The 11,441-nt window shown below is 41.9% G+C and overlaps 2 protein-coding genes across 2 annotated transcripts; both read left to right on the top strand.

The window, feature by feature from the left end:
- Positions 1–457: 457 nt before the first annotated feature.
- On the top strand, positions 458–2,214 carry LOC311115340 (prostate stem cell antigen-like; the record flags this gene model as incomplete). Its single annotated transcript, XM_084190532.1, has 3 exons — positions 458–509; positions 1,633–1,749; positions 2,003–2,214. The coding sequence occupies 3 exons, from the start codon at positions 458–460 to the stop codon at positions 2,212–2,214; spliced, it is 381 nt and encodes a 126-aa protein (XP_084046658.1).
- A 3,960-nt stretch (positions 2,215–6,174) lies between these two features.
- On the top strand, positions 6,175–9,441 carry LOC311115342 (large ribosomal subunit protein P1-like). Its single transcript, XM_084190534.1, has 4 exons — positions 6,175–6,387; positions 7,043–7,117; positions 7,390–7,495; positions 9,320–9,441. The coding sequence occupies exons 1-4, from the start codon at positions 6,316–6,318 to the stop codon at positions 9,400–9,402; spliced, it is 336 nt and encodes a 111-aa protein (XP_084046660.1). The 5' UTR covers positions 6,175–6,315; the 3' UTR covers positions 9,403–9,441.
- The last annotated feature ends 2,000 nt before the right edge of the window (positions 9,442–11,441 follow it).

Below are 11,441 nucleotides of genomic sequence, written 5' to 3'. Positions count from 1 at the left end.
TTCAACTCTATTCAATACCTCCCATCTATCTCTTAACACCATCCATATAGTATACTCTTTAGTATTACACAGGAGGTTGGTTGCACCTTAATTGGGGAGGATGGTCTCATGGTAGTAGGTGGAGTGGTATCAAATCCATCAGACACATGGTTAACATGTTTGATGCCATTCCATTTTCTCTGTTCCAGACATTATTATGAGCAGTTCTCCCCTCAGCAGCCTCCACTGTTTTAGTATTGTTTTCTTTGGTAACTATGGTATACAGTATTAACAGGGAGGAAATGAAACAAGATATCACAAATCTTCCATGCTACACAATGGTTCTGAATATTGTTGTGGATTCTGCTTGGAAACGATCTGTGGACTTTCTCAAACACACCTGGCTATTTAAACCCCCAGCAGAGACAAGCCAACTGTATTGCAGCAAGAGAAAAATCGGCAGCTCACATTATCAGTCATGAAGACCATTCTTGTGTTTCTGATGCCCATTTTGTTTGGGAACGTTGCAGGTATGGAAGTTGAAATGAATTATCTATCGTCATGGTAACATTACTTAAATCAAATGTGTATTGTGACTTTCACTGTAATCTAATTAGTGGATTTCTGTGTAGTTTGAATTGTATGTTCTGTCATTAATATCTAAAGGATTTCTGTGTAGTTTGAATTGTATGTTCTGTCATTAATATCTAAAGGATTTCTGTGTGGTTTGAATTGTATGTTCTGTCATTAATATCTAAAGGATTTCTGTGTGGTTTGAATTGTATGTTCTGTCATTAATATCTAAAGGATTTCTGTGTGGTTTGAATTGTATGTTCTGTCATTAATATCTAAAGGATTTCTGTGTGGTTTGAATTGTATGTTCTGTCATTAATATCTAAAGGATTTCTGTGTGGTTTGAATTGTATGTTCTGTCATTAATATCTAAAGGATTTCTGTGTGGTTTGAATTGTATGTTCTGTCATTAATATCTAAAGGATTTCTGTGTGGTTTGAATTGTATGTTCTGTCATTAATATCTAAAGGATTTCTGTGTAGTTTGAATTGTATGTTCTGTCATTAATATCTAAAGGATTTCTGTGTGGTTTGAGTTGTATGTTCTGTCATTAATATCTAAAGGATTTCTGTGTGGTTTGAATTGTATGTTCTGTCATTAATATCTAAAGGATTTCTGTGTGGTTTGAATTGTATGTTCTGTCATTAATATCTAAAGGATTTCTGTGTAGTTTGAATTGTATGTTCTGTCATTAATATCTAAAGGATTTCTGTGTAGTTTGAATTGTATGTTCTGTCATTAATATCTAAAGGATTTCAGTGTAGTTTGAATTGTATGTTCTGTCATTAATATCTAAAGGATTTCTGTGTAGTTTGAATTGTACGTTCTGTCATTAATATCTAAAGGATTTCAGTGTAGTTTGAATTGTACGTTCTGTCATTAATATCTAAAGGATTTCTGTGTAGTTTGAATTGTATGTTCTGTCATTAATATCTAAAGGATTTCTGTGTAGTTTGAATTGTATGTTCTGTCATTAATATTTAAAGGATTTCTGTGTAGTTTGAATTGTACGTTCTGTCATTAATATCTAAAGGATTTCAGTGATGTTTTACACGTATATGTTTCATTATGGTGTTTCAGTGGAGGCACTGCGGTGTTATGCCTGTGTGAGCGTAAACAGCAGTGCTCAGTGCAACCAGAACACGGTGAACTGCGCTCTCTTAGATGACACCTGCATGACCACCGTCTCCCAAATGTGTAAGAGCACAGATACTTTGTAAATGAATAGATACATCAATACATCTCTTTGTAGGTAGGGTTTTGCGCAGGGGTACCAGTCATTTTGCCTATGTAGGTTAGTGAAAACTGAAATAAATATTGTCAATAATTCTGTCATGTCAGTATATAGAATCAATTATCACTGACTGCCTCTCTTATCAATTATAGACTCAATCAATCAATCTGCCAGCCCTTTAACCTGTTCATCTATCTTTCACCTGTCTGTCACCAGTGGGAGTCCAGTCCATTTCTAAGACCTGCACCACCAGCTTGGCGTGTGCAGCAGCCACCTCCACCAACCTCAACCTAGGAGGGTTAGTGGGGAACCAGGTCACCTGCTGTCAGACTGACCTCTGTAACGTCAACGGTTCATCAGTCTCTGGACTCAACTTCCTGTTGCTCAGCTTGTCTTTTCTCATATCTGGCCTGGTTCTGTCTCTGTGAATCAAGTTTTTGAAATTAATGAATGAACAACTGAAGTTAATATGTGGGTTCATCTTTGCTGTTTTTTCTTTATTTATTGTTGCTGATCCTCAGAGTCTATGTTGGACAGGAAATAAATAAAAAGTTGTCCTATCATCTGTGCTGGTTCTGTCTCTGTGAATCAAGTTTTCGAAATGAATGAATATGAGTAACTGAAATAAATATGAGTGTTAATCACTGCTGTTTTTTTTGTTTTTTTGTTTAAAGTCTATGGCTGTCATTTTGGATGCTGAAGAAATGCAGTAGGCCTAGTATCTTTGTCAAAAGGCAAGACTGAAACGTGTACAAATATGTTCTGGCATGAACATAAGATGCAATAATTGTATCATAAAAACACACCCTATTATTAGTTATGAATCAACACTTGGCAAAAGTTTGACATATGTCTCCTTCCACCAGTTTTTAAAGTAGTGATGACGATGGCCTTGTAACTAAGCACTGAGACACAAACACTGGTGATGATATTGGAGTTTTACCCTGCTTGGTGTCGGTTGATATCACATACCTGTGTATAGGTATGATAGAAAAAAGGATGACAGGCAGACAACAGGACTTCCTGTTCACTGTAAGGGTTAAGGGCTCCATTTAATCAAACCTGCATTGCAGTATTTAGGCAGTAGCTCTTTTTCCCATGGTCAAATTAACTCAAAGACAGGTGTTGGGTACTGTATAAAAAAACGTACTACCAGGGCGACCCATAAGACAAGGTATATGTTCACTTTTCAGAATTAGATGTGTGTGGGCACAGAATGAATATTGTAAATAAAGACACTGTGCAGGCCTAAACTTTGCTATCAATGGCCGAGTTTGTTTTGCATGGCCCGGTGTCCCGGGTGAGCGGAGTTTGCTCATTTTAGACCCTTCCATTGGTCCTTAAGTGGAAGATCCACCCACTTGGGGCACCTGGCCATGCAAATTAAACTTGTCACAAAGCCACACCCACCCCACTTGCGTTAGAAGTTCAGAGCGAGAAAGCATAGGCTATATAGAAATAATTACCCTCAAATTGAAAAAATCATTCAATGAAATAAGGATTTCTATCATCTTAATGGAGGTGTAGATTACATCTCACATTCCAGTGTTCAAACATGTAAACAAGGTTGCATGGGATTTCTGTTAGGGCTCTATTCAATCCGCATCGTGGAAGTTCAGTTTTACAGCATGACTTAAATTTAAAGGCAATGTTCCTGCTTTAGCAGAGACTGTATTCACGGTCAACGTTGAATATCGGCTCAATCGGTAAATCACCTTGAAATTTCTATTTGCGGAATCTGTAACCCTTCAGCATTAAAGGTTGAATAGAGCCCATATATATCATGTGACTCCGAGCAGCCAATGGCAATGTCCACTTTAGGTAGAATGCCTGGAGCCACTTGTGGATTTTACAGCTTTATCGCAGTTCCACCTCTGACACCACCAAAACAACCGCTATGGGAATGTCAGCTAAACTGAATAGAGGCCTTAGTGGCTTTAGACATTCAGTTACAAAATATGAATTATAAGGCTACAGTGTTATAGTTACAAATCGCAACGAGCAAATACAAAACATAATCGCTGCAGTGCTTGAAAATATAAGAAAAAGGCAATATTTGACCTGAATCACAAACACTTGTATCTCTGCTATTTTCTTGTTTATTGAACTATTCTGAGACTGTTCTGAACCAGTTCTCATGTAGAATAACTGCCTGGTTGCTGAACCAGAACATTGTATTACATTTACATTCTAGTCATTTAGCAGAAGCACCAGAGCGACTTACAGTTAGTGAGTGCATTGAATTTCGCCAGTTATCAGTTGCCGCCTTCATCTGCCTTTCCAGACGTTTGGGAGATGGGACTCCTGTATCCGCCTGGTCAGCAGTTGAGGACTTGTGGTTTTGTAATTGGAGTTGTCCATCTCATAGACTGGCTGCCTGCCAGGGTTTGAGAGCCCAGTCTACCCTAAACTTTTCCATAACCCTGGGTGAGGGCTGTCAACCGGAGCCAGCTGAGCCCGAAGACTCACATGAAGCAGAGGCGTCACTCCCTGAGGTTGCATGCAAGGCAGAGCAACGCTATCCGCTGGTAATGGGGCTCCTGCTATTGTTCAGTGACACCTATAATAAGATTAATCTCTGCATCACACCATACTTGTCACATTATTAAGAGCAACTATCTTCAGGCTGATACTTTGAGGACAAAGGGAAGGGGTGTCTCTTCATATTTCATACGGGTGGATTTTTCTTTAGAGGGTTGTTCCTCCGGTGTCCTAAAGTGTCAGAAATGCTGCCACCAACAGAACCATGAAAACCACCAGTGTCCTCCTCCTTTTGAGCCTCCTCTGCTTTTCCTCAAATAAAGTGCTATTCAAATGTATTCAACTGTTATTTCCAATCCATGACTTGGTGATGATCTCTGGATATTTACAGTAGATTTCTGTTCTGATCTTTTAATCTTGGAGCTGTTATTTTTGCTTTATTTGGTGTTACTTAGTTCTATAGTTTTTAGGTCATTTAATATAATTTAATATCTCATAAATAGACTACTACAACAAATGCACTCCTTTATAGGCATGGATGGAGTGTCACTTCCATTTGCTAGCTTTTTCATGTCATCGTTCTCATACCAAAACCGAGTTGACAGACCAACTGCTCAGCATTCCATTGGACTGTTGAATGTTTATGTTATAGCTGAAACAAAAACAACATTCACTACCTGTCACCTGTTACGCACGGAATATTCTGGAATAATTTTGGTCATTCATGTCTTTGTCATTTGTCACTTTCATAAATTTTTGAGAAAGATTACGTTGTTGTTCATATTTAAAATAGATGCTCTGAAGTGCTGTGTGCAGCTCTACCATAACCAATGACAAATGCAACCAGTCCTCCCAAACCTGCCGGGGAGCCCTTGATACCTGCATGACCACTGTGGGCACATCTGGTGAGAGCGCTTGGAAACCTTAGTGATACCAGTTACAGTAACTAACAGGAGTAGAAATGTATAGAAAGGGGACTTGATAGGTGAATTCATTAATTAAAAAGTGGAGCGTTTAGCTTGTTTATTTGTATGGTAGTCTATTCCAGCCGAAACAACAATTCCTGGTGAACAGATTTGAGAATTGAACCAATAATAAAGATGCATTATTTCCCTTTTCCATCCACAGGCAATATAAAGGCCATTCTGAAGCTTTGCGTTAGTGCAAGGACCTGCGTCAGGGGGCTCAGTGGCAATGGGACCCAAGTCACCTGCTGCTCCAGTAACTTGTGTAATGTCACCGGGGCGACGGGTGTTGGACCCACTAGTGACTCTGGCTGTTGGAGCCATGCTGTGCTCAGCACTCTCATGCTGCTCTGAGAATGGATGGATGAGAATGGATGAGCTCATGACATTGGGGACTCCAGACAGCCTCCAGCACAACAGGCAACAATAACGTAATATTGACAGTATATTATATTTACCAAACGAATACAGTGCTCATATATATTGTTATATACAGTATTGTTAATATTGTATATATAAATGTTTCTTTGAATACTGTGAAAATGTTGTGGAGTAATAGAATCTATTTCTTGTATTTATATGGCGGAATACAACCTTACTGTGAAATGCTTAGTTACAAGCCGTTAAGCAACAATGCAGAATTTTTTCAAAAGTAAGTAGGAAAATATTTGCTACAAAAATAAATAAACAATAAAATAAACTAAAGTAAGGAAATAAGTTGCACAATAAAATAACAATAACGAGGCTATATACAGGTGAATGGGTTTGATCATATATGAATAGTAAAACAAAGATGAATCTGTGGTAATTTAGTAATACAAAAAAAAGATTTGCTCATTCTACAAGTCATCCAAATAAGGTTGTCGGTAGTCATTTGCATTGACTCCTCCCACAGAAGTGACGTTGATTGGTATATACGGACATGTCCCGCCCTTTCTCACTCTCTTTCCGCTAAAATCTAAGTTGGAAGTAGACGTGCCTAAGGTGTTTGGTTCTTCTCTTGAAGCTAAGGCCCAGAATCCGGCGACTAGCACCACTAAATTTAGGCATCCGACCCCCAAACTATAAAACCTACATAGAAAGATGGCATCTGTATCTGAACTCGCTTGTATTTACTCTGCCCTCATCCTCCACGACGATGAAGTCACCGTTACAGTAAGTCCCGCTTAAAATGGCGCCTTGGCCGGCCTCTTGTGTAGCTAACCAGCCTTACTTGGAACACAGGTTATTGTCTACTTCTGGGGTAGTGTGTAACTGAGTCTGAGTAAATATTAAGTGATTGTAGTAACGCGAACTATGTTATCGCCGTAACTGTCCAAAATGACAGCTTACAAGCCGTCAATGTCACTAGCTAACTAACATGCTATCAGTTCGCTGACTAGTTAGTTAACGTTAGTTAGCGCCACAGACGCCATGTGTGTCTTCTATTCTGTATCTAACAATGTGCTGTTGCTGTAAGCATAGCTACGATAGCCTGTTAGTTAACCCTGGTGCCATAGTCAGATAAATGGCAAATTACTAGCCAACGTTAACTATTTCAAACATTCTGCCTATAACATTACCGTGATAACTTGGCTAGCTAGTCTAGTAAGCTAACGCCGGTGAATCACATGTGAATGCGATCAAAGCAGCCAACGTTGGCTAGCAAGTTGGCTTGCTCAGACACTGAACGTTTCCCACCATTTTTGGCATTGGCCAACTAGTTACTAACCCGATCCAAGGCTAACCAACAACATTCAAATACTGTTAGTAGTTTTGTCTTCATGCTTCTACAGTAGAGGTCTGTAATGTGTAATCTATTCATTTGCAGGAGGACAAGTTGATGGCTCTCATCAAGGCTGCCAATGTGACTATTGAGCCTTTCTGGCCCAGTCTGTTCTCCAAGGTGAGTCTGAAGCCCTTTTCTCCATCACCCTACAAACATGCAGGATTACGTGCAGGGGTGAATTGAGAAATACTCTGTGTAGATTCCGACATATCTATGGTGTAAAGCCTTCCATCTCTACCATTTTTTACTATTTTGTGTGAACCTTGTTTAATGATGGTGACGGCACTTAGTTGCTCTCTGTAAACCATGATACTCTGACATGTGGTAGTAATTGATGTGTAAAGGCTGCATCATGCCTGACCCTATCCTGTTTCCTGTGTGTGTTACAGGCCCTGGCCAGCGTGGACATTGGCAGCCTGATCTGCAACGTGGGTGCAGGTGGGGGAGCTGCCCCTGCTGCTGCTGGAGGCGCCGCCCCTGCGGCCGATGTACCAGGTAACTAAAGGACAGCAGGGCTTCACCCCCTTTACCAAGGCCATGTGGCTACAGTCCTAGAGGGCCACTGTGTTGTTCACTGGGCCAGGGTTTCACCTGCAGGGCCACCGTAACATGGTTTCCATGTGAGCCAGTGCTTACTGTCAGTGATTTTAAATCTTACTTCCTGTAACACCCCACAATGAAGATTCAGACCTCGGTTTCAAACATCTCTGGCGTTAGCCAGCACCGGCTAGCCTGGAGATGGTAGGGTGTGCCAACATGGCCATATTCGTATCCGGAAATTGACAGTTGGATCGGATGATGATACTCATGATCGGGAAAAAAATGTGTTTTAATATGCCTAAATAGATGTTGACTGAATACCTCCCTGCATGTTCTCACTGCAAAAAAAACTGCAGATTAGGAGCAGCGCGAGGAGGGATGGGTGTGTCTGTGTCCTCAACTTGCAGCGGGAATCCAAGTTTGCTGTCATTCAGTCAGAATGCGCATTAGCGTTTAGTATTTTTCCCTACCCATGCCCCACTTTTTAGATATTATGCACATTGATAGCAAACGTCCTCGCCATGTGATTTATCATAGTAGCAGGCAGCAGCAATCGAAATTATCAGACTGAAAACATGCGAGAAAGTGATCGGGTGAAATTATGAAGCGAGTGGACGAAGAAATACAGCTTCTCAAGGGGGCGGCAGGTAGCCTGGTGGGTAGGAGCGTTGGTCCAGTAACCGAAAGGTTGCTGGATCGAATCCCTGAGCTGACACGGTCAAAATCTGTCTTTCTGCCCCTGAGCAAGGCAAACCCACTGTTCCCCAGGCGCCGAAGACGTGGATGTCGATTTAAGGCAGCCCCCCGCACCTCTCTGATTCAGAGGGGTTGGGTTAAATGCAGAAGACACATTTCAGTTGAATGCATTCAGTTGTACAACTGACTAGATATCTCCCTTTCCCTTCTCTATCCAATCCGAGTAGCAGGATCAACGTACAGCCCGCCCTTCTCTTTACAGACAGGAAAACTAGCCAGTTTAGTTATTTAGACCAAAGTATGGCTTAGAAAATCTGAATGACATGAGAAAAAACGGATCATAATCATATCCAGAAAATTGCACATCCATTACGATACTAGTTTTAGTCCTGATTACTCTGCACACCACTAGTAGCATGGTGTCCACTGCTGCGCTGATGGTGTGTATCAGGGCCAGGGTTGACAAACTTCATAAACTCAGTGTCTGGTGTTTATCCCTTGCTCTTTGAGCCAGTTTGTCACTAATGGGTTAGTTTTCACCTAATTTCTTTGCCTAATTGGTGATTTTAAAACAACTTGGAAATCCGGGAAAAAAAACCTAGGTGAAATCATGTCAGTGATCTTCAGGTTGGAAAGTCGGAGCTCTAGAAAGATGCCAGAATTTCCGGCTTGGAATTCAGAGTTGGATGACCGTTCAAAACGATTTTACCCCAGTCGGAGCACGTTTTGAGTTCCCAGTTGTCTTGAACGCTCGGAAGTCGGGAGAGTTCCCAGTTTTGAATGCGGCATGAATCAGACTTTTTATTGTAAAAGTTGTCAGTGGTCATTTGTGAATGTAATTATTGTTCTAATTTCCAGCTGTAAGGATATCTATTTCACTGTACATGTACTGATGCCATACCTCATGTACTGGTGCCATACCTCATGTACTGATGCCATACCTCATGTACTGGTGCCATACCTCATGTACTGATGCCATACCTCTTGTACTGATGCCATACCTCATGTACTGGTGCCATACCTCATGTACTGGTGCCATACCTCATGTACTGATGCCATACCTCTTGTTTTCCTGCATTACAGTCAAGGAGGAGAAGAAAGAGGAGAAGAAGGAAGAGTCTGAGGAGGGTTCCGATGACGACATGGGCTTCGGTCTTTTCGACTAAACCAGTTTTTGTAACTAATAAAAATCTGAGAAACTGAAATGGCAATATGTGGTTTCATTTGAACACCTTGGGTACAAGTGCACAAATGCATTATGGGATAAAGACATTGGATTAAATGTGATCACCTGTAAACAATGTATCTCCAATAGGTGGAATAGTTTACCCTGAAGTAGATCATGAATATGGGATGGAGGTTTTTCTAATCAGTTAATTCCTGCTATTCTGACTTCCTATTTGTCATTGAAATAGGCTCGAACCTTTTTGTACGGTCTCGTCTGAGATGGCAAAGGTGAGATTTTGACCTACACTGCTCAAAAAAATAAAGGGAACATTTAAACAACACAATGTAACTCCCAAGTCAATCACACTTCTGTGAAATCAAACTGTCCACTTAGGAAGCAACACTGATTGACAAATGTCACATGCTGTTGTGTAAATGGAATAGACAACAGGTGGAAATTATAGGCAATTAGCAAGACACCCCCAATAAATGACTGGTTTTGCAAGTGGGAAGACCACAGACCACTTCTCAGTTCCTATGCTTCCTGGCAGATGTTTTGGTCACTTTTGAATGCTGGCGGTGCTTTCACTCTAGTGGTAGCATGAGACGGAGTCTACAACCCACACAAGTGGCTCAGGTAGTGCAAGCTCATCCAGGATGGCACATCAATGCGAGCTGTGGCAAGAAGGTTTGCTGTGTCTGTCAGCGTAGTGTCCAGAGCATGGAGGCGCTACCAGGAGACAGGCCAGTACATCAGGAGACGTGGAGGAGGCCGTAGGAGGGTAACAACCCAGCAGCAGGACCGCTACCTCCACCTTTGTGCAAGGAGGAGCACTGCCAGAGCCCTGCAAAATGACCTCCAGCAGGCCACAAATGTGCATGTGTCTGCTCAAACGGTCAGAAACAGACTCCATGAGGGCCCGACGTCCACAGGTGGGGGTTGTGCTTACAGCCCAACACCGTGCAGGACGTTTGGCATTTGCCAGAGAACACCAAGATTGGCAAATTCGCCACTGGCGCCCTGTGCTCTTCACAGATGAAAGCAGGTTCACACTGAGCACGTGACAGAGTCTGGAGACGCCGTGGAGAACGTTCTGCTGCCTGCAACATCCTCCAGCATGACCGGTTTGGAGGTGGGTCAGTCATGGTGTGGGGTGGCATTTCTTTGGGGGGCCGCACAGCCCTCCATGTGCTCGCCAGAGGTAGCCTGACTGCCATTAGGTACCGAGATGAGATCCTCAGACCCCTTGTGAGACCATATGCTGGTGCGGTTGGCCCTGGGTTCCTCCTAATGCGAGACAATGCTAGACCTCATGTGGCTGGAGTGTGTCAGCAGTTCCTGCAAGAGGCATTGATGCTATGGACTGGCCCGCCCGTTCCCCAGACCTGAATCCAATTGAGCACATCTGGGACATCATGTCTCGCTCCATCCACCAACGCCACGTTGCACCACAGACTGTCCAGGAGTTGGCGGATGCTTTAGTCCAGGTCTGGGAGAAGATCCCTCAGGAGACAACCCGCCACCTCATCAGGAGCATGCCCAGGCGTTGTAGGGAGGTCATATTGACTTGTTTTAAGGACATTACATCAAAGTTGGATCAGCCTGTAGTGTGGTTTTCCACTTTAATTTTGAGGGTGACTCCAAATCCAGACCTCCATGGGTTGATAAATTTGATTTCCATTGAGAATTTGTGTGATTTTGTTGTCAGCACATTCAACTATGTAAAGAAAAAAGTATTTAATAAGATAATTTCATTCATTCAGATCTAGGATGTGTTATTTTAGTGTTCCCTTTATTTTTTTGAGCAGTGTATATCACGTTGCGTTGTGGTTTTTGGATAGTCTTTACCAGATCACGTTCCTAGGGCTATCAATACCGTAACTCATTTTTTAAGAAACTGAATGAAGATTAGGGGCTGTAGTCAATCCGCATCGCAGAAGTTCATCTTTACAGTGTGATTGAAATGTAAAGGAAATGCTCCTGCTTTAGAGGAGACTGTATTCATTGTAAACGCTGCATGTCGGCTCAATCTGAAAA

Source organism: Coregonus lavaretus (assembly GCF_964263955.1).
Source record: "Coregonus lavaretus genome assembly, contig: HAP1_SCAFFOLD_2647, whole genome shotgun sequence".
Taxonomy (NCBI): Eukaryota; Metazoa; Chordata; class Actinopteri; order Salmoniformes; family Salmonidae; genus Coregonus; species Coregonus lavaretus.
The sequence above is the reverse complement of the archived record's forward strand: the minus strand, read 5'-3'. Positions and strand labels throughout refer to the sequence as shown.